The sequence below is a fragment of the Protomyctophum parallelum genome (assembly GCF_964188405.1).
Source record: "Protomyctophum parallelum genome assembly, chromosome: 1".
Lineage (NCBI taxonomy): Eukaryota > Metazoa > Chordata > Actinopteri > Myctophiformes > Myctophidae > Protomyctophum > Protomyctophum parallelum.
The window spans coordinates 35,907,355-35,931,458 of NC_139697.1; the positions used below are offsets into that span (position 1 = coordinate 35,907,355).

The window sequence follows — 24,104 nt, forward strand, 5'->3', positions numbered from 1 at the left end:
TTAAATACATGCAATTCCTTTTGGGAACACGTGGTTTCATTCCTCAGAAAAATCTCTCTGATCAATAAATATTCACCTAGTTTTTTTTTCGCACCCAAAAAAACATCCATAAAGGAGTTTTATAGTACCACAAACCTGCCTCTTTGCCCTCATTTAGCATTTCAGGATATATTACTTAATATGCCAATATGTCATGTTGCATGCACATTGCACCAGTTTTCAGTGAGTGCTGGTCTGGAAACCACATTTTTGGAGGTACAAATCCATATGAATGCTTTATGCATAGTGCCAAAGACCACCAGGATCCTTATGGGTAAGCTTCAAAAACATAGTAACCACACACAAAAACATTATTCTTTAAATAGCAGATGTCTCCACAACACAGATATACAAACTCACAATGTATTGTGAGCTTGTGGTATATGGTATATGGTCTTGTGTGGTTAATAAAATAAATTACAAATTGAACCCTTTTTTTTTTTAGTTTTTTTTTTACTGTACTGTACACATTCACCACTTGTACAACAATGTTCTTCCTGATTCTCAGCCGCTTGAGACATCAACCATAATATGTCCACCACCTCACTTGTACAACAATGTTCTTCCTGATTCTCAGCCGCTTGAGACATCAACCATAATATGTCCAACGCCTCACTTTTACAACAATGTTCTTCCTGATTCTCAGCCGCTTGAGTCAACCATCTCTGCCTGCATCTTCATGAAATGTACATCCTTTCTAGAAGACAGTGACCAGACTGGCTGTCCCCTGCTTCTGATTGTCCCCTGCCAGACTCTCCCTCACCAGCCTGCAGGACAATACTCCACTTTCACAGCAGGGCGCTGTGGCGCCCACATACAGGGCAGGGCCAGTGCCGTTGAATCACAGCTTTGAACCACCCTGGATGCTCGCTCCAAGTCCCAGCGGCAATTAGCAGTGCTTTTTTTCTTCAGCTGTTGGGTCAGCGGTTTTATTTAGTCTGGCAATAGGTTTGCTATTCACATGACAGGCCTTTCCCATAGCCTTGCATTTCCCCGCCCTTCTATGCCCCATTCATAGCAGAGTTCCAACAGCTACAGGTATGGAAAAGAACAAATTTTATTGAGATAGATTTTTACAATGGAGTAATAATAGTGTTGCTTTGTTCCTCCCTTGCAAACCACAAGACAAGGGGAACACAATCGGTTTGTTCTCGTTCTCAGATGTAAAAAATGGTGGCTAAGATCATTCTCATTTTGTCTAGGATCTGAAAGGACAAAGGGCAGTTGGATTTGGCATTATAGGACCACTTCACTACTTTTCAACCTATCTTCATATAATTGGTCCTCACTATGATAATGACAAAATAGTACAATTCTTACCAGCTGCTGTGTGAAGCACAGCGGAGCAGGTTTATGAACGATCGTGTTGCCTTTCTGGACTAGCAAGCTATCTCTCTCATTGGCTGCCATGGTGCCCGTAGTGCTCGTACTAGCAAGCTATCATTTTCATTGGCTGCCGTATTGGCTGCCTCGTAGTGCCCGTACTAGCAAGCTATCATTCTCATTGGCTGCTGTATTGGCTGCCTCGTCTCTAGGCAACCAGCCACTTTTTGCCTCTAGCCAACCTCTCAGCCATGGGATGCTAGCTGTCTGAACAGCCATGAAGTCAAACCATCTGACACTACTTTGATGAAACTGGAACCCGCCGCCAATGACTGGCCTTAACAACCCATACATCCAAACAGAAAATCTGATTGCATTAAACAACGTTAAACTCACTTTGCCACTCGATTTGCCACTTACTTTATGCATGACATACCCTCTATTTTCAAATTGTTTTGAAATTGTTAAATTGTGATATTATCGAACAAATAGGCCTATCAAACATATCAGACAGTCTACAGTGATGAAATAATAATAATAATAAAAATGACCAGAGGGGGATATCAAAAGCAGAGGTATGGATCCCCCAACAGCGTCAGTAAATGCCTAAGAGTGAAAAATGAATGAGTCAGAGAAAGATAATTTACCATTGGCAGGCACATAGGTGAAACGCTGGTATTGGCTTCGTTTCCTCTTGCCGTTGCATACGTAGAAATTCACTTGGACTGGGGTGGATAGTCTCTGGTTCCGATAAGGAGGGATTTCAACCAGAAGTGAATTCTGCAACACACACAGAGATAACATAAGCCCCCGACACTATAGCTCAGACATATTGGTCGGATCGGATGTGCGATGTAGGTGTGAGGGCCGCGTAGCAGCCTGAACCTCTAGTGATTGAAAAGGACAAACAAATATTTCTCATAGAGCTCGCAACACTGTTGTGTGATGGAGAATAAGTTAATAACATAACCCTATACTTACTGTATGACACAAATAACAAAAATAGCCGATCTACAAACTGTGAGCTGTTTTTGTGCTATTGTTTTGGCCAAAAATAGGGATGCCAGGTGTAAAACAGAACAATTATGTTCAGCTGGGCAGGGATATTTTTCCTCACAGATCTCAGAGTCCCAATTAATAGGGTTGTATAGGGGTGTGTTGATAAATATGAACAGGCTAGGTCAAATGACTCCTCTCTTGACAATATCTTTGACTAAACCCAGTCCTTACAGTCCCGAATAAATAAATCAAATACACTCAATGCAGAGTAAGGATATTACCAGAGCCAGGAAGCAGTGAAATGACCATAAATACTATTCTCAAACTGATTTTGATTTCCATTTTCCCTTATAGATAGTCCTAGATATAAAAAACTACTTTTTTAAAAACAGATTATAGTCCATATGGGAGAGAAAGTGAGAAGCCCTGAGGTAAGGTCATAGTAAACTATGGTTGTTTTCATGGCGAGTTACTCTAAATTCAACTAGGGAGGATCCAGACAGTTTATTTCCCCTGCGCAGCTCCCTGCTGTCTCAGGAGCGAGCACAGAGCCACGAAAAGCCAAGAAACCGGGTTCAACCCCTGGCCATGTAAACTACACAAGATCTATGTGTTTATATGAGTGTGTGGAAGTTACACTGTGTGCGTGCGTGCGTGCGTGCGTGCGTGCGTGCGTGCGTGTGTGTGTGTGTGTGTGTGTGTGCGTGCGTGCGTGCATATTTTAGGTGAAGGTGTAGAATAGATGTTGTTTGTTTGCTTAAACCATTAAGACCAGAGGCCGATTCTACAAGTGCCTAAATCGGTAGTACTAAAACCTTTTTGTGCCAAAGACCTGCAGAATTTTTTGGCCGCAAAAAAACCCCAGAAGAGATTACTTAAATCTCTCTGACTTAAAATTATTCAAAGGTTTTCAAACTAAACTTGCAGATGTACAAGCCCGCAAAGCGGCATGAAGTGACTCGCTGTGAGCTATTTTTGAGAAACGCAATTCTATTTCCTAAAAGTTTTCTGAAAATCTCAAATGAATGCAATGTAATGTAAAATTGGGCCTATGTGCAGAATTTGTAGATTGCGTGTCATATTGTTATATGAATGGGAGTATACGTGTCAGTATGAAGCCCCATTTATAATTCTTACGACACAGTAAGAGAATATTGAAACACAATGTGAGCTTATGGATCGTCTGTTTTCGGTGTGCAAGACCATTTTAGGTCGTACGGTACAACAGAGTATAAATCAGAGAGAGAGAGAGTGTGTGTGTGTGTGTGTGTGTGTGTGTGTGTGTGTGTGTGTGTGTGTGTGTGTGTATGTGAGAGCACATGTGCACACGCACACTATTCAGTAGCCAGAAAGGAAGTCATCTGTCTGGGTATTATGGTTTGGAGGAAGGCTAACTCTGACAGGTACAGGTGAGACATGACACACGATGAGTTAAATCACTGCAGTCATAAAGTCAAGTGAAGCCAGATGGGGCACTTCACCCACTCTTCCTCATTGCCTTCTAAACTGCACTGCACAACACACCACAGAAAAACAGCCTTCTGAATCGGTCATCCGCTAGCTTCAATTATAAACCCAGCTGATTCACTTGAAGGAATGATGAGGCTATGGTTACCAGAGATTTTGTGTTTTTCACCAAATATCTACTTTTGAAATTATACAATGGGCTTTCGTCAATTTCAGAAGCCATTTCAGAAGCCATGTGCCACACATGCTCTACACACATTATTGCTGTACGCAATTGCTGTAATGGCCATTTTTACATGGGAACCATTTTTCTCTTATGTCACACTAATGGGGGTTCCCAGTCACACACTCCCTCGTGTATAACGTAAGAGCAAAATGCGAATAAAGTCAATGTCCTGCTTTAATTTAATTAAAGGGATGGGGAATCGCACAGCTTAAAAATATGTAAAATTCCAGCAGGATTAGCGATACTCTAAATGCAATAAACATTTTGTGGTTCTTTTTTTGCCATTTTGGGTCATTTGGAGATACATCTTCCTAATACTGTGTCCTACTGATTCAGCCAAGTGTATTAATTATTAATGCAATATTGCTCAAGGTCTCCTGAAAAAGAAGAAAAACGCTAAATGATTTTTACACTCTTTCTGAATAGCTTCTACTCTCATTCGATTTCCCTGTGGTCAATCCCTTGCTCCTGAACTCTTCAAATCTCTTTCTCTCTAGGGATGCAGGGGATGCTGAAAGTGTCAGCCTCATAGACTGGTACACCTGCAGTCGTAGTTCCAGCACCAGTTCTGTTCTGGATTCTTGGAACCTTGGTGATTTCTAGCGAACCGGTCCGCAAAATGAAAAATATGTTTTTCACACTTTTAGAGCATATCCGTGCCGTGGTCATTATATGGGCATACCTAATGCCAAAACGATGGTAAAATGTCCATCTTTGTGCATTTTAACTATTTTTATATCAAAAGTCCATAAGAATCACATTTAAATTACTTCCTTTGAAAGAAAACGTGCTGCGTGTCGAGTCCTGCATGAATAAAAATGAATCTTGATTTCATTCACCTGGTTTATTCCCATCGCTGCGTGACCTCCAAACACAGCTGATTTTTATTAAAAAACTAATCTCATCCAAGATGACATCCAGACAGTGTATTACTAATTTTAAACGTAATCATCACGCTAAAATATGTATGAAAACCTTATAGGTTAGAAATAAGCCACGACCTTTGCTGCCCGTCTCTCTGTGACATGTAAACAAACCAACGCACGCGTCACGCACGTGCATGTAGCGGAGCTACGTCAAATACCCTGAAGGGATGCAACATTCTGATTGGTTCAAAAACACACAGCTTTCTGTTTCAGAGTGAAACTACAAAATAGAATGCTCCTAACAGCCATTGCACAGGGTCTTTAACCAGAGCCATCGTAACCAATCAGCTCTAACCCGCAAAATGTGTTAGCAGTGGTGGAAAAAGTACTCGGATGTCTTAACCGATTCCATGCCGCCACTAGAGGCGGTATCCAGTCAAATGCGCGAAAAACCAAAGAAGAAGATTTAAGACCTTGGCCCACCCATAGATGGGCCCACCAGGCAGTGATGCAAGGGGCTCACAACACGGCCGATCGCCGGGAGGAGGATTATTAGCACGATCATGGATTCAAGTTTTAAAGCTTCTAAACATCCTAGTTTGTCCCATTTTGAGCAGAGAAAGACATTGTAGACAAAACATTGTAGATCGTCTAACGGTATTTTCAAATGGCCGAAATGTAGATTGTCTATTTTTAAATGTATGTTTTGTAATAATAATCAGAATCCACAAAGTAACTAACGTTTTCAAATAAATGTAGTGGTGTAAAAGTACAATAGGCCTATTTGCTTCCTAAATGTATGAGTAGAAGTAAAAAGTATTGGAAATTGGAAATACCACCACTGAGTGTTAGTCTATCGATTGATTGATTGTTAATAATATATGAAGCCCTAATATGCAGTAGCCCTCAGTAACAGTAGGCAACAACATTGTCCCAGATTGGTAAACACCACTGATACATTCTGGTCTCTGGTCATGTAATTAGACAACACGGAAAGTGATAACGAACTTTTCTATGACAATACTTAGGTGGTTAGGTGGGGACTTAACAGCAATGTAACTAAGACACATTGCTCGCTTTCGCCATAGTTTACACGGCATCAGCATCTTCCAATCTGTAGAATATTGACACACCCACTTTGGTTCACAGTTCAAGGCATGAAAAACTAACTTTTAGGGTTAGGATTCGGAACCAATGTGTTAGAAACACTCTGAACCAGTTCTAAATTAGGCAGGAAAACAACAACACAAATAATAACCGGTTTCACACTGGTGGAAAAGGGGAGACTTAACTAAGTCCTCTTTTATTCATCGGATATTCAAAAATACTAATAGCCATTCTAGGCTCACAATGCATTGCAATACGAAGCGGTGTGAGCTTGTACATTGGCATCAACATTTTCACCTATAATGACATGTGCAAAATAGAGACGCCATGGTTAATGTGGTTAAGATACTATCAAACATGTTTGACTTTGTTGGAAAGGTCAAAATGAGAACAACACTGCAAGACTCCACCTGAGAGTCATGGTGAAGCACACACCAACTGAGTTAAGACAGGTTACTCTGACTCTGGAAATCTGTCTAAAGACTTTAGATCACTTCAAATATAGCCAAGTGTAAGGCCAGCATTACGCACTAGAGGTTCTTATCTGACAACTGCAAGTTGTTTTATTTCGTAATCGTAAGAATGAAAAATTTGGGGGAAATTTGAAGGCAGGTCTAAACCCTCATACATCAACAAGTAATCTGAATCATCAGACCTAATGAAACCTAATGTAAATAACTATTCAAGATCACCATTTAATCCCTACCGTTTCCCTAAATCTAGTTTTTAGAGGAAGGTCCGTCCTCGACAATGACAGAGACGGTGAGGTATTCCTGAATGTGCAGTCTGCTTTGCTTTGTGGTGCAATAGAATAGGTACAACCTTTGCCAAGGCACTGTCAAGTGTTTTAAATGGGACAAGTCCAGGAGACTGAGGCTGAGAGAGCAGGGAGCCCTGTGTGTGTCAGAGCATCCCACAGCTGTCTACCTGCTGTGTGTGTGTGTGTGTGTGTGTGTGTGTGTGTGTGTGTGTGTGTGTGTGTGTGTGTGTGTGTGTGCGTGCGTGCGTGTGTATATGCTGTGGGGAGACAGGAGCAGGTGCAGTGTCTCATATGTAGACACCCTCTAATCCCCTCGTCCATCTCCCAGACTCCCAGAACACATTGCTCACTCCCTCTCTCACTCCCTCTCTCACTCTCACTCGCCATCTCAGTCCTCGCAGCATCTCCAGGCTTGCCGCCCAGCTATTCTAGGCCAAAGCAAGGACACTCTTTTACACTTAACCCATTCTGACCGGAGATCAAATTCTAAAAAATGTCTTCTACATCCTGACAGTTTTCTGAAAAAGCTATGTTTCTGTGTCAGTCGTTGTTCGATTTTTCAAATATAGCAGACATACAAGCTCTTAGCGTGCCACTTGGCGCGCTACTCGCTCATTATTATTATTATTATATATTTTTTTACTATTTTGAAAAATATTAAAATTTGTTTTTCAATATTGTAAAATATGGCAAATAAGTTTAGGGATAAAGGGTAAACACAGCGCAAGTGAGGCTTCAGGCAGCAACACATCACTCTTCTATGGGCTATATAGACTATGAAGCAATATAGCACTGGTCATAACGGGCAACGGATAATGGATCTCAAAAAGGCAATGCATGTGGAACGGTGATTGGTTTCATTATTGTAACGCCAAACCACACGCAGTGTTTTAGGGATTTAGACAGGTGACCAAAATAGCCACTTCAGTGGGGGAACGCCCCAATGCTACATCCCCAAATAGTGGCTTTGGAAAGCTCGGATGTAAATAGAGCCCTATGTAGAAGAGAGAATTGGACTGGCCCCGTGAAGTGAACGGAGTTGTCGTAACTCTGTCTTACGCTATGGCTCTGCTCAAGCCATGCAGTGAGGAAGCAGGTGCTTCTTACAAAATGACAACAAAAGACGTCAGGGAAGTTATATTATATCATAGGATAAATATGTTGATATTAACGTTAAGGTAACGCTTTGGTTAATGGTTCAAATTTGGTAAAACAATCGAGTTGTCATAGCGTGTTGAACTTTATGCTCGGCACTGTCGGCAGTGCAAAGACGGATGGAAACTCCAAGCTGAAGATATAATGATAAACAACTGGTGCAACATAAATTAACGGTGGATTAGCAATGGCTAAGAAGACACATTTACACATTATTTATTTTATTTTCAAACTGTGCCCACACCGCAATGATTGACTGGGATTTACGTGGCGTGTCATTCATGTCAATGAGCATGTAGCGGCGCTGCTGCACCACCAACAGCGGGCTGCGTTTTAGGTAAGAAATAACTCTTATTTAATAATGTACATAATGATATTATGATAATGACGGCATTCGGTCATTTCGGGTCCTTGGGTTTTGTACGGGTAACGGTCCTCATTTATTATAATAGGCGGTTCTGTTCGGCTCCGGTTCCGACAGCTCTCGGTGCTTTTTGGGCTCTGAGACATAATTCTAAAAATAGAAGTGGGTCCATCCGGTCTCGGCTCCATTGTTTGAAGGTCCTTTTCAGTGCGGGTTGGTCAAATTGGACCCGTGAAGACCTCTACTGGAGAGGGAAGTCTGGAGCTCTCTGCTGGAGCTGTTGCCTCCGCGACCCAACTCTGGATAAGTGGTTGAAGGTGGATGATGATACTAATACTAATACTAATAAAAATAATAATAACTTAATTACTTACAGACTTCGAGGAATCCCTGTCAACCTTGGCCTCAGTCTCCCACAGGTGGTGACCATCTAAAAAAAAAGGAGCAAAGAAAATAGTGAGACATTTCACAGTATAAGCCATTACAAAAAAAAGGGAAAAAAGTACAGCCTACTTGGATTCCCATTCAACAATGATGAAATCATTGTTGAAGAAATGCGACGAGTGTTGTTATTATTATCTGTTACATCAGTGATATATAAAACAGCTGTGGAGAGCCAAGGCTATCGCAAACGTCATTTGTCTGACCCAGAACTCATGAGCTCATATCCTTAGTCTGAGTCTAACTCCGTAACTAACAACTGTATGGGGAGGGGGTAGCAGACAAAAAAACAGTTCAGATCTAGACAATTATAAAAACAGAGGAAGACAGAAGAAGACACAAAGACCGAAAGAAACTGAATACTGCTAAGAGACAGTCAGTCAGACAGACAGACAAAGTTTACAGATGGATGGCACAGACAGACAGACACAGCCGGATGGGAATCTGATGCAATTCTCAACACTGAGAAAGAAAGAGAAGAAGAGTGACGTCGTTGGTGGATAGCAGAAACCTTAACTTCAATCCTCTGTGCATTCCCAACACGCATAACCGATTCCGACTGGCTCGGCTCGTTAAAAGAGCTATAAAATAAGGATTCCGATAACCAGTGGGCAGAGGATGACTGACGACTTAATCCTCATTTTTCACCATTGTGAAGGCTCCTCAGTCCTCATACATACACGCAAGTACGCACACAAACACTCACATGGACACACCAATATCAGCCTTTTCTGTCATCCTTACATAATAATGTTTATGGTAAAAAGGCCCCATCAATTTAAACCTGTCCCAATAAAGCAGCTTTCCCCATCATGCAATAAAACTGGGAAATTTGTTGGAAAACATGTCCCTCACTGAAACCAAAAAATAAGAAGCCTTTCTGAAAAGAAAGAAATTTTCACAATTTTCCCACAGTTTTATGACATTAAGGAGGAAACCATTGCACTTTTTAATAACTTTTTTTCTTTTTCTTTACAAGGCTCCAAAACAGACGTGAAATCACTGTGAAAATGCCCTGTTGCATTAGGAGACGGCAGCTGAGAACTAAATGTCTGGCTGTGGCCATTCTGCAGACCAGCTTCATTGGAGGATAATTAACTGAGATGGGTATCGTACTGTGCTCAGACGAGAGGATGCCTGCATGGTATTTGATGTCCAGTTAGAGTTGCATAGACAGCGTGATGGATGGGGTGTCGTCCCTGGTCTAAGCTGTGAGGTGACAGAGATACAAGGCACATGATGATGCCTCCTATTATGTGCGAGGCACCGTCCATTCACCACCACCTCCTCTTTCTCTCTCCATTTACAGTATCCTCTCGTTTAATTTACTACCATCCATCCATCCATCCACACAGTATAAAAATTTAACTTTATTAATTTGCAAGGGTCTGTCTGTCTCTTTTTAAGAACTGTCTCTCTGCACAGACTAGTTCTTTGTCTGTCTGTCTGTCTGTCTCTCTCTCCACCAGAATGGAAGCCCTTAAGGAATACGTATATCAACCCACAGGAGATAAACATGTTTTTCAGATCATCCTGTCTCTATTTTGTTTCAGACACAAGTACACTTTTTTTACAGCACATATTAGTGCAGAAGCAAAAAATATCAAACAGCAATTTGTCCTATTTTTTCCCCTGCTGCCAGGAAAATTGTTTTCCAGAAATGAAAAAAAATAAAGCTTTGGGACTTAAAATGCGTGGGCTACCTCTGTTTGAAAAGAGTGTACCGGATAGCTGATAACCACAGAATGTTCCAGAGCCATGGCAACATCTACACATCACTTCCACCAATTTGGTGAAAGAAAAACACAATAAGGTTGCGAATACAAGCTGCCAAAAAAGGTTTTCTCCGACGGGTGGCTTAGAGATAGGGTGAGAAGTAGGGATGTCCCGATCACGTTTTTTTGCTCCCGATCCGATTCCGATCATATTATTTTGAGCATCTGCCGATACCGATTTTTCCAGATCCGATATTTATATTTTATAGAACACGTTTATGCCACATCACAATAGTACAATATCGCAAATCACAGACAATTTCCAGTCTAATATCATGATATGGATATAATATTAATACTAGGACTGTCCCAATCACGTTCTTTGGATCCGGATCCGATCGGGACAACCCTAGTGAGAAGTTCAGTCACGCGAGAGAGACTCGAGTAGAGTCGTTGCTTCTGTGCCTGGAAAGAAGCCAGCTTAGGTGGAACGCCTTGGGTTTCCCCAGGAGGAAGTAACTAATGTTGCCCTGGAGAAGGAAGTCTGGAGCTCTCTGGTGGAGCTGTTGCCCCCACGACCCAACTACGGATAAGCGGTTGAAGATGGATGGATGAAAAACAGGCAAACATCAGTTACAACAAAGTCTCTCTCTCTCTCGCAGACACACTATCCAATATTTTATCAAAGTTTGCTAGACCACTCCATGTAAAATCCCCCCCCCCCTCCCCCCCGAAACCACCTCAACCATATAAACCCTACAGTACGCCTCTTAGTACGACTCACTCAGTGCCCAAACCCCATTTGACTTGGCCACATCCCAGAGTTGCAGTTGAAGACAAGTCTGATAATTCACATTTCTTTAGCTGTGGTCTATACAAGTCATTACAGTTGCACGGACAGACATAACACAGAGCAGTCAATGACACAGCAGGATTGGTGTACTGTACACAGCCAAGGCTGGCTTGTGGGGGGGAGGGATAAACAGTATACAATACGGCTATTTGTCATGCAGGGTTTATAAAGGGAATCAAACGGCTCCTTGTGCTCCTTAATTGGGGTTGGGGTGGAGTAACTCTGGTGCCCAGAGCGAAACAGCGGGGTGGCATGTGCCCAAATCCCCTATAACACACGGTAAATATAAACACATGCGCAGCCTGGGCCCATGATGTGGCACGTTGAAAGAGGTCCCTTGTCCTCCTCATCTGATGACTGAACCTTCTTCTTCCCATTCCTTGGTGCCCTCAGAAAACATAAGTATCATGGGTGTTGCATGCACGCAGTTGCAATTGAGACAAGCCAGCTCTCCAAAACTAGCTATGATAAAGGCCAGCCGCAGAGGACATACTCAAATACTGAACACTCTTCGGCACAGTGCAGTGTAGCTCCTTAAGGTGGTGCTGTCTCTGCACAATGTCATCTGCATATTGTGTCATAAATCTAGCGGCTATTCAACAAAAGTTGATCCCCGGGCTTCCACCATCAGGCCCGTGAGTTTATGAACCACACAGTGTAATTGATGAAACTATGAAGACTCTGTTTATGCGACTATAATTTATTTGTTTATGAAAACAACCATTGTTCTCAGAAGTGTTGGGGAGGCGGCCAAACCGCTAAACGGCTTCGAGTGGAAATCATTGTTCAATGAATGCAATGAATCCGATCCAAAGCTCTACTGACCATGTGCACCACCAAGGGGAAAGCGAACCCCCTCCCACCAAAAACGAAACCATTTATCTAAGGAGACCCACAAACCACTAGCAGGCAAAGTATACATCTTGCTCTCTTGTGTGTGTGTGTGTGTGTGTGTGTGTGTGTGTGTGTGTGTGTGTGTGTGTGTGTGTGTGTGTGTGTGTGTGTGTGTGTGTGTGTGTGTGTGAAGAAACCTCATTCACTGCAGCATTTACAGTGCTTTCATCTTGGTCAGGCTCTTGCAGGTTTTGCCTGTTAAAAGGAGGATGGTTATCTGTAATTTTCTACGGGTAATTCAAGACAGCACCTGGCAGCTTCCATGTGTACTGTGTGATAATCTTTGCGCAATTCAATTTTAAGGTCCTCTTACTTGCACGGTTACAGTGGCCAAGAACAACTAGACAGAGCTGCCGGGGAAAGCCGGTCAGGAATGCATTGGAGAATCACGGGGCAGGCCCCTACCTGCTTGGACCTTTCCTGCTTTGGCTCACTGACACAGAGACAGTGAGACTGGGGTCACAGGTCACAGAAAGAGACACATCCTGGGCTGGCTGGCTAAACTGACTCGGGGCCTTCAGTTCAGAGAGAGACCATGAGTTATTCGCCATGATACTGACTGCTGTGGAGTAGGCAGGCAGCCATCCAGAATGCCTGGCCAGATGTGAAAGCGTTCTTTTCATAAGGGTGTTTCTCAATGTCTGACTCCTCCGCAAGGATTCCCTTCAGGCTCTTGCAGTAATTTTCAGCCATTATCCACAATGGTAGAGAAATACTGAGCAGAATCCTGACTGTACATACTGTAAAACCTGAGTTAGATATACGAGGATGTTACACAAAAAATAGCCGACATCAAGCTCACAACATGTTCTGCAACACACTGTGAGCTTGTAGATCCGATATCGTCTGTGTACGACACCCCAGTGCAACTATAAATTGGATGTAATCTACAATCTTGATCTTTCTGTCTGTCTGTCTGCATATGTGATTGTCACATCCAACCAATTGACCTCAAACTTGCCGTGTGTGTCCCAGATGACCCGGGGGTGCAGTGCCTAGTCAAAATTTGGTCAAACCAGTTGGTTTCCGACAAACAAAAAAACACAAATATCTGTGTCTGATTTTCCGTGGGTCTGCGGAGGCTTCACCTGAGCTTAGCATTTTTCCAGCTTTTTTGCCGCTGGGTCCAATATAAGTGGCAGCATGCACAATGGAACTCCAGTCACATAACCTAATGTACATCAGTTCTTGCTGACATCAGGGATCTCCATATTTAGCAGATTGGTTGTATGGTAGTATGTACCCGTTAGCGCACTGGGTACGCTAACGGGTGCTAAGGGGTAGTCTGATACAACAACTACAATGGGTATTGCATAAACGGGTGGGGCATGAATTCCCAACTCGCATCGTTCCTGTGTAGGCCGGTGCCCGCGGTTACCATACTTGGCACTCTAACAACGCGTACAGCAAGTACTCCGATGCATGCATTCCCAACTTGCATCGTTCCCGATTCAGATTGTTCCTGACTTGCATGATCCCGAGTAATAATAACTTAATAACAGTAAGTAGGTCAGAGAGGCTTATTGTCGTTACATTGTCGGACATTGAGGCGTGGGAGTCTATCCCCGCTACAATGCACTAAGACCCCTGTGAAATGGATTGCTGAGGTGGAGCGCAACACCTACCATCAGCTTCCAGTACTAACCGCACGACTTGTCGTAACCAAGCCGTGCTACTCATACGCCGAGTGTGCTGTGCTTGGGATCGAACCCATGACCTTGTGGTCCAATGGTGATACCTCTACCGACTGACCTACCCAGACACAAAAGTTATGATGTATGGGATATTGTACTGCGATGCTATAGAGGGTATGCGCATGCATAAAGCGAGTGGCAAATCGAGTGGCAAAGTGAGTTTAACATTGTTTAATGCAATCAGATTTTTCTGTTTGGATGTATGGGCTGTCAAGGCCAGAAAGTTGTTTTTTGCCACTCAGTAGGCGTTTCCCGCATAACTTCCGGGTTTGATGATGATGTCATGTGAATACCCTCTATATAATCATACACAATACACAGTAATATAATTTTTTTATGTTTCCTATCCTTTTAATACTATAATATATCATGACAAATACTGTTCACATATTCAGACAATAACTCTGACAACTACAAATCTGGCTTAAAGGTCACTGTATGAACAGAGATATCCCCCTATGTGGACAATTTTACTACTTTCCTGAACCAGACTGGACTTTTTAAGCACAAGAACTTCCACTCAAACCAAGCCGGTTCATTTATTGATATTTTCGCAGTAGGCTGACAGGCAATGGGGAGAGAGATGGGGGTGACACGCAGTAAAGGTCGTTGGGATCAGAAGTATTTTCACTCAGACATATCTACTTTATAGTATCCTTATCTTTTTATGCCTTGACACACATACTTTGTTTTTCTTCTTATTTGCACGATTTGACTATCGTTCTTTACCCAACTGTCAAGTAGCACCTTAAATACCTCAAACACCAAACCATAAAAGACCAAGAGGTGAATAAAGGACATGTGCAGAGCAAACCCTAATTTCCCAAATGGAAAGACTGGGTTTAATCAGTGGCAGCATCTTTTGGGCAGGTTGGGGCTTGGGGCAGGGAGAATGAAAGGGAGGTCAGGTTGAGCGAAGCTCAGATTACAGTGCTGATGTCTGCAGTACTACAGTATAGTAATCGCTTATGACTTATTGGCTGTAACCAGGAGTGACAACTGAGCTGATGTTATCACAGATCTCTGTGTTGAGAGACAGGGAGGGGCAGACGAGGATGACTGCCATGTATTTTGAGGCTGGTTGCAGACGTGGGAGCAGGTGGTAGCATGGACTCTCTCTTGCTCTCTTAAGGGAGATAGGGATTCCCTTCTGTATGACGCGTGGAGAGACACAACCACACCCACACAATGTTTATTGCACATCCACATTGACACACACGCAAACAGAAATGCATGGTTGCAGTCTTGCATTCACTGATTCATACAAACGTCCAAGAGTATGTTAACTTGCCTTGTGAGACTTGTGGGTGTTCTTTGCTGGAATATATAAAGGAAAACTGCACATTGGTAAGATAAATGGTTAAGCTCTCGGCAGCAGAGTCCACTGCTCTGGATTTATGAGGCTGATCGTTAAACAGTTTCTCAGTCCTTTGCTTTTGGCATGAGCAAAACAACAATATAAACAGTACGATTTAAAACTAAGGCATGTAAAACAAAAACAAAAATCCTAATCCTATTTTTACAAGTCTGTACACAGTCACTAGTTAAAATATGTATAAATACCTATGGGACATGTCTCCATAGGTGAAATAGTATGCTTCTGCAATGGATACCATGTTGTGTTGCTTTAATTCACTTTATCTTTACTAGTATCTCATGACGATGCCCTGGTTTCTCCCCGAGGAATGAAGAAACCATCTACTGTACCTATTTGTCTGTCTACTTGAAGACCAGCTGTACAGAAGATTCAATGGGATCCATAGGGACCTTACACTACAGTTTACAGAGTTAATGAAATGGGATATGGAGGCACATCAGATGCAGCTTGGATAAAGGGTTGGAAGGATTTGGAAGGGGGGGGGGGGGGGGGGTGTATGGCAGTGGTGGAAGCCTGGCTTAAGGGTGTTTCCATGGTAGGTTTGCCCAGGAATCCAATGTGAGTGCCAGACGTGGGGAAACCCTCATCAAAAACAAGGGAGCACACCCACCATCAACAACAGCCGGCCTGCAGAAGCACAGCACCCCAGGCCCTAAAGACAGTTGCCTTCAGAGCTGTTCATCGTTAACCCGGAGGAATTCTGACCCGCTGCGGACAGACAACTGAGGAACTATTGAGCCAAACTCAAACACGTCGTATAGAGTTCTATTGTTCGGAAAAATCATTCACCTCCGTCGACACAGAGTGAATAGATCATCAACCTTTCCTTCCAGCAATAGAGATCGTAGAGGCGATAACAAAGCCTTCCTCGCGCACAATCACTTCTTGTTTTGGTAAACAACCCCACTGCTCTATTGTGAGTCCCCCCCACAGGACTTTTCTTTTTCACAGGTGGAACAATGTGACGGCTTCCCTCTCCACTGGGTGACTCACCGGAGGCTGATAGCATCGCACGTGTTTACATCGCTCAGCTTCGGCCCAAACGTTGCTTGTCTAAAGCTAATCAAGGAAATTGCTGTTTGTAAACCACCTCGAATCAACATCTGGGAACACTTGCTGCTCCCACCAAACCAGAAGGGCTTAGAGTAAGAAAAAGAGAAACAAATACTGCTGGGGGATGACAGACACACACGTGTGTGCACGCTCGCTCACGCATGTGACTGCACAAACACGCACTCACCGCAGAAACACATGTAGCGTGTACATGCATAGGGCACGTGCATGCAGAAAATACACACGCATGCGCGCACGCACACAGCATATGCTGCGTTTGTGATCCATTCCTCCACTGAACAGGCAATGGAAACTTCTGCAAATGTAAATGTGCTGGGTTAAAAATACAGCGCATTAATGTGCACCACATGTGGCACTCTGGCAGCATGGAGGATATTTTGACGGCGGGGGAAAGAGGAGGGAGGAGGGGGGGGGGGGGGGGGAGAAAGAGCGAGAAAGAAGTCCTGGGGTTACTCCAGTGACAGAGAGGAACACACACACACACACACACCTCTTAACAGCTCAACATTCGCTCCAAAATACCCTCCTCTACCTTGGGCCTTTTCCACGAACACCACCTTGGAGTCGTGCTGGAAGTTGTGTCCGTTAAGGAGCATCCTCTCCCCACCGGGGGCAGGGCAGGTCTCCAGACTCTGCTTGTCCACCAGAGGCAGCTCCTGGGCCGATCTCTGGGCTGTGGGAGGAGAGAGGAACTGTCCTCAATGCTCAGCTAATACACACCCACTCCCCATGCAGACCCGAGCATCCCGATCCAAGTTAGAAGCTTTCAGTTACTTCTGTGGCCCTGCCCCCTTTTCAGTTAAGAAATTAGACTCTCCTTTGCTGTTAAGAAAGAGAAATGATCTGTCGTTTTTATTTTTGTTATTCTGTACCAGAATAACTTTTTCCTGAAATAATTTCTGTGAATTGTATTCATTGTTTTTTCTGTCTGCTACTGTGAATAGTTGACTGCATCTCATTTGGAAAACTGATGATTCATTTCACTGTGACTAATATGGATAAAGGTGAAATATTTTGTGAAGTCTTTGGAAACAATATAATATCATTCTGCACAAACGTTTTGGTCAAAACAGTTGCTTTATGGCAACAGTTTAACAACCCAACAATGGTCTATTTCAAGGGGCTGAGTTCATAGTTATAGCACTGTTTTTCAGTTACCTCATAAGACTTGATCTGTATGGTGGCTATCAGTGCCAGAACCACATGACACAGAAGCTGATCTGCTGGGGTTTGTCCCAGTTCACTGAAAGGTTGTACAGCATGAAGTCAATAGATGTTATTGAACAAAGGCTAATTGACCATTAACGTGGACAGACATTACAATGATGATTTAGAATGATGCATGAGCCCACAAGGAAGAGTTCATGAGTAAAAGTGTATTTAAAATGTTCTTCCGTGGTCACAAAGTGCTTTACAGTGGGTTACATTGGTACATTTACCATTAAAAAAAAAGACAGTACAAATGGCCTAGTTAAATCTTTGGGGTAATGCAACTGCAAATTGATGTATTTACATTTATCTCTGCTGTCAAGAAAACATTTTTAAAACAAAGCAATACTGCCTCAAAGTTGGTATTGTGACTTTATATAATTACTTGCATGAGAGGGGGAGAGGTCGTGGAGTTAGCTGCTTTAGCAGAGAGCTTGAGGGTCCAATGGAGTTAAGAGGTTTTGTCCGAAGCGCTAATTTACAACTTTTCATTGGTTCAATATTTTTGTTAACCAACACACAGACGTAAAGGGTGTTCATTAGCACAGATTTATTATTTTTGCCCGACAGCAACGATATTCACACAGTGGTTGACAATCAAGAGAATGTTGTTGTGGCGGGTCACAAGATGATTAGCCTGGAACAGAACTATGCTTTCTATGGCATAGGCAGCTCCAGGCAGCAGAAACTAGACACCTGCAGCAGATGAGCCTGATTAATTAGAGAGACGGAGAGAGAGAGAGAGGAGTGTGTGTGTGTGTGTGTGTGTGTGTGTGTGTGTGTGTGTGTGTGTGTGTGTGTGTGTGTGTGTGTCAATTGAATAAGGCTGCAGACCATCAGTAATGTGCAGATAGAGAGAACAGTTGTATGCCACAATTGAATGGGTTTTTGCCTAGACTTTTATCTTCTTCCTGGAAATAAAAACGTCTGTGTTTCCGAGGCTACAAGATGATATACTCTGTACAGTATGTCAGTATGAGTATACGGTATCGTATACTCTGTACAGTATGTCAGTATGAGTATACGGTATCGTATATACTCTGTACAGTATGTCAGTATGAGTATACGGTAACGTATATAGAGAGTTGTTCCTCAGCGTTAATTTATCCATTTGGCATCCACATTTGGGCATGTAATTATAGCCAAAAAATATATTATACTTTGATAACAGCCCAGCAAGCCAAATTACGTCATGATGACGTTATGATGATGTCCTCTTGTGACGTTCAGGTCGTTCAGGACTAGGCCAGATCACAGCCCATATGGGGATGATCTTTACGTCATTTCGAGGACGTCTTCACCAGTTGAAATAATATAGCCTATTCTGGGCCAGATCTGACTTAAATTGATCGGACTCTCTCCGATTCATCCAGGGACATCCGTCTTAGTTGGCAGAATTTATGTTGGTTGAAATCAGGTGATATTCTGGGCCAGATCGGACTAGTCTTGGTTTGACTTCATCGAGACATCACTAATTCGTCTAGGTCCTGACTGTACTTGCTGGGAGACTAACTACAAACTCACAACAATTTGTGAGTAAGTGTTGTAAGCCATCAGCTATTATCCCCTAAATAACCTTAGGGCTCACTGTAAGTTTGTTAATACTCACAGCATTCGATGGGGTTGGATGAGGCCTGCAGGGACACAGTCCTGCCTGTGGGGTGGCTGATGTGCACCCGGAACACCATCCGAACGCGGGTGTTCTTACGCCCAATGTCAGTCTCGCCCTTGCGGAGCTCAATGTCCGAATTACGGAGTTTCAAGATCCCTGCGCAGTCAATTCTGGATGGGAGACAGAGATGGAAAAGTTGAGGCAGATGAAAACCTGTTATCAACCTTTTAATCCATTAAGACCTGAGGCCGATTCTACAAATGCCTTCTGAATCAGTAGGAGGACCAGCAGGAGATTAATACAGAACAGAGATTTCACACTCTCCAATACAGCCAAAATCAATCCACTGTAACAAAAACAAACAAATGATCGCTTCATGAATAGCTTTTTAATGGTATGAGAACCCCTGTGGGAATTTCCCCCAATATTGGTCTCTCTATAAAGTTCTCCCTGGCCAAGGAACCATATAGGCTACAATTAAAAATGTATAATTGTTACAGTCCCTACACTTTTAATAAACATGCCACCCTCAAACCCCGCTCGCCCTGCTCTTCGGTCTATGCCACATTGTCATCTAAGGTTTTACACCTAGCTGAATCCACACTGAATCCACACTGAATTTGAGTTATTTTCCATCTCCTTGTTATTCGATGCTTCATTCCTTGTGGGTTTCCTTGAGTGTTTGTTCAGTAACAGGGGTCTCTCCATTGCTCCAGCTTTAGTAAACAGGATACCAATTTTATCCAATCAGGAAGGAGAACCCCACAAAGATAGTTAGTCAATAGTGCTAATTTCTTTCTTTCATCTCATATAATTTCACTTGTGTATTCTGCATGAATTGTATAAAAATACATCCTGGCACGAAAATATATTTTCTGTCCTAAACTGTTAGCAATCTCATTGCTATTAGAGAATAGTATTGCAACATAGAGCATATAGATAACATATTTGAACCAAAGAAAATATCACTCTCCCTTCAGTATAATAAGGTCTGGTTAACTGACAACCTTTATACTTATTCTAACACACCCTGAGATTCTTCACCAGACATTGAGGTCTCTGCTTTACTGGAGAAGCAATCAGGTGTTGATGCTCGGACCCCAGCTGTTCAGCTCGCCGCCTACGTAGACAACCGCATTCCGAGGTGTCTATTCAAGGCTTGACAAAGAAAAAAGAGATTCAAACGGCACAGAGCCAAAATGAGAAGAAACAACTTATTTTTCTCATTCTAGATCCATTGCAGGCCCGATTTCGAGTATGAGTTGAACGGATTCGTTCTCCGCTCTCAAGCATGCCAGCAGCTTTTGTGGCCCTGTGCCAGAAAAGCTGGAGAAAAACTGAAAGCGAAGTTGATTCATAGCACAATTTAATACATGCCTCTAATCCTGACGGCCTAAATCACGATGAATTTGTGTAATATCACAATGCCTCTATTCTGTGCTTTGCCACCGAGCATCTATACGTCACGTTAGAATGCATGTCAGAATGAATAAATCTCAGACAAATCCCTTGCCTATACCGTAACCACTCTGAGGCGTGTCCTCCCTGAAAGAAAGAGGAAACCCTATCCTGAGCTGCAGGAGTTATATAAGGGGAGCCTATGTGTTACATCCATTAAAACGTAGAGAAAGTGCTGATGCTAGCAGGCTGCTACCGCCTGGAGCTCAGACACAGCCCAGACCTCCGTTAGCCACTTTGAGGTTCCCTCTAGTAATCTGATCGCAAAGGCTTATAAAAATGGGAAACCCGCTCTTCTGTGTGCAGAGGGCAGTGTGCACGCACGCACGCACACACACACACTCAAGCACGCACGCACACAGATCTCCTCCAGAACAGCTGGCTCGCATTACAGTAGGTGTCACGGACATAACTTTTCAGATAGTCACTCCATCATTGCATGGGGGTAAACCCGGGGAGGTCCTCTATCTATATCCACTCACATGGCTCTCATGTTGTTCTCTGGCAGCAGGGGAATCTCCAGGACTTTGGTGTTGTTTTGCAGAGCCTCGTGGCTGGGCGTGGATACCGTCTTGCCCGTGATGCGGTGGACCTGGTAGAAGGCGTGCGGCCGCAGGAGCCGGTCGTCCGCCGTACCGATGAACAGCTGCAGCGTCAGGGGCTCACTCTCCATGTAGCCATGGAGCTAAGGGGCAGAGGGGAGATGTCATGTTACTGTGCATGGCTCAAACCAAGGTTTCAATGTTTTTTATTGGACAGGAATACAGGTAAGCGAGGAAGTAGGGCTGCAACTATCAATGACTTCATAAGATATTGTAGAAATGGTCAAAGAGACACATTCAAACACATTATATTTCTCTTTTATTCAGTGTGATTTACAATGTGCAATTATGAAATGAGCATCAACTCCTAAATCTATCCCTTTGCAATCAACTGGGGGTTAGGACTACAAGAGGGAAACCTCAAGTCCCCAGTTAATATTCATGTGATCCCTCACAGGGGATCAAATGTCATTATTAGGTTACAAGAACAGAGATGAAAGCTATGAAGAGGGGTATTGGAAAACGTTGTTATACCTACTTAAAGTTTCACTTTAAAAAAATACTTTTGAAATTTTACCGTCTACTCAGGCTTATGTGAACACCCCAGACAGTTTTTAAGTTGCTTGATTCAGTATTTTGATATGTGATATTCATTTTAGCTGCCCCGCCCCTTTTTCTAGACAAACCCATTGTAAATTCAAATTTTATCCATTTCATTGAAAACACACATCCTTTTTTCCTGGTGACTGATATTGTCCTTCTAATACCTGAGGGGGCTGTGTTTTTTCATTTACTGTTTATGCATTTTTAATACTTTTTTGGAAAGGAATGAAGAGGAGGAGGATGATGATGAGCATGAGCCATAAAATATTTGAAAAAAAATAACCTAGCCTGCGTGGGGGGCCTACTGACATCTCGTTACGCCACTGAAGGGTTTGTATAGGACTTAAAACTTTAAAACTGTCTTGGGTGTTCACATAAGCCTGAGTGAAATACTCCTTTAAACCCTACAGTTACAGTATATACTTAGTAGACATTAGTCCCGAAAGTTCTATACTAGCCTCCCTCCTGTTTTTACTCTGCACTAAATAAACATGGTTGACAAAAATAGCCCATCTACATTCTATATATATATATATATATATATATATATATATATATTTATTTTTTTTGTTTTGTTTTGTTTTTGCTTTCTTTTTTTCTTGCAGTAATATTAGTCATGCGCATCCTTTCATTCTACATTGAAGAAGCCATGCTCTATGGATGAAGGTTTTTAAACAACGTATCCATTTAGGAACTTGGTATCAGTCCCATTCTAGTTTATTCCTTAATTTACCACCAAAGACCCATATACACTTTCTCCATTAACGTCAGTCCAATTCTGGACTGATTGACTGTTGGTCCTACTGTAGTTGGATCTCAAGGGCAAGCGCTGCCACAGACCAGTACAAAAAAAAACGGAAAAAGAACCTTTAAGTACAAAACAACTCTGTGATTTGCGAAAGCGGTCAATGCCCACTGACAAGACCGAGCCAGTGTTACAGTGAGGAGAAGGTCACGTCAATTACTCAAAGCCCCCAGCTAATCAAGGTCAAGGAAACGTCTCGTTGCTGACCTCCCACCTCTGATTTTTATCAGTAAGGTGATCCGGGACAGGATGCATGATTTGGTTTGCAGAGGTGCTCAGAAAGAAAAGCTCTCTGACTGCAGAACTGGGGGGAGGGCTTGGCTCGGCGGTTCTAAGAACTCCCAGATCGCTATAGGTGTTGCTTGACAGGAGGGCCCTCTGCCAGGATGACCTCAACCACCCAGACTGCGGAGCCACGGCATGGAGCCCAAACCCACCATCTGAAACTTGAGAACAGCGGCTACTGCCGACACGCTGCCCCGGAGCTATGTATGTTATCTATACAGCTTGACAGGTGAGAAATTAGGAGGAGAATACTCGGCGTAGCATGTCAAATGAAATACAGACAGGAGTCATAACCAAGAAAATCACATTTTATGAAGCGGGGATGGCAGGATGGCTACGCAGTTAAAGAGACTGCTCTGTAATACCTGAAGTATGCTCTGTCGTATGATTGCGTCAAAAATAGCAGATCTGATCATGGCGTGTTGCATCTGCGATGCAGTACTGTGAGCTTAGTTTGGCTGTTTCAGGCACGTAACGCTGTCATACAACAGTGTATAATTCAGGCAAAACTGAAAAATCACAGGTTAAATCCTGTGTCCTTGAGCAAGACACTGAATCCATAACCACTCGCTCCAAAACTCCTTGGATAGGAGCATCAGTTGAAACGCCAAAAATATAAAATGTAAAATGCAAAAGATTCATAAATGATGCCTGCTGTCTTCTCACCAACATATAAAAAGCACTGAATGCTCCCAAAATATGAACAAGGGCTTTGACTGGGGAAGCACAACATGTGATTTAGAGGAGGATCCCTTTGAGGGTTAAGAGCCTGCAAAAGCACTGTATATTTGTGTAAGGAAATGGGTTGCTGCCTAGCAATGCTGTTTATTTAGGCAGCAGGGAGTGTGTTTGATGGAGTGAGAGGCGGCCTGTTCACAAGGTTGAGCACATTTCTTTATAAATGAATTTCGTTACAGATAGCAAATTACCCGCTTACAATTGCAGTCCGTGACATAATCAATACCAAAAACATTAAATTCAATGGTGTGATGAATGTGATTTCTTTAAAATCCATTAGTTGGCCGGGGTCCCCCAGAGCTCTATACTAGGTCCCCTCTACACCAAATATAAATACAAGCTCACAACACATCGCAATGCGACGTGTTGTGAGATTGTACATCTGCTATTTTCACCCGAGAATAGGAGTGCTGTTATCCAATTTCTGTACTCATAGCGATGGATCTGTGTTTCTTTTCTAAAAACCAATTATAGTTTGTGGTAATCAGTTTACATAC

The 24,104-nt window shown here is 42.9% G+C and overlaps 1 protein-coding gene across 1 annotated transcript in view; it reads right to left on the minus strand.

The window, feature by feature from the left end:
• The window catches only part of nfatc1 (nuclear factor of activated T cells 1), a 44,742-nt gene that overhangs the window by 14,240 nt on the left and 6,398 nt on the right, over positions 1-24,104 (minus strand). The window contains exons 4-8 of the mRNA XM_083768274.1: positions 21,117-21,319; positions 19,174-19,346; positions 16,888-17,028; positions 8,681-8,736; positions 2,010-2,142 (exon numbers count right to left, since the gene is read on the minus strand). Of these exons, the coding sequence (XP_083624400.1) occupies positions 2,010-2,142; positions 8,681-8,736; positions 16,888-17,028; positions 19,174-19,346; positions 21,117-21,319 (706 nt within the window). The remainder of the gene's footprint in view (positions 1-2,009; positions 2,143-8,680; positions 8,737-16,887; positions 17,029-19,173; positions 19,347-21,116; positions 21,320-24,104) is intronic.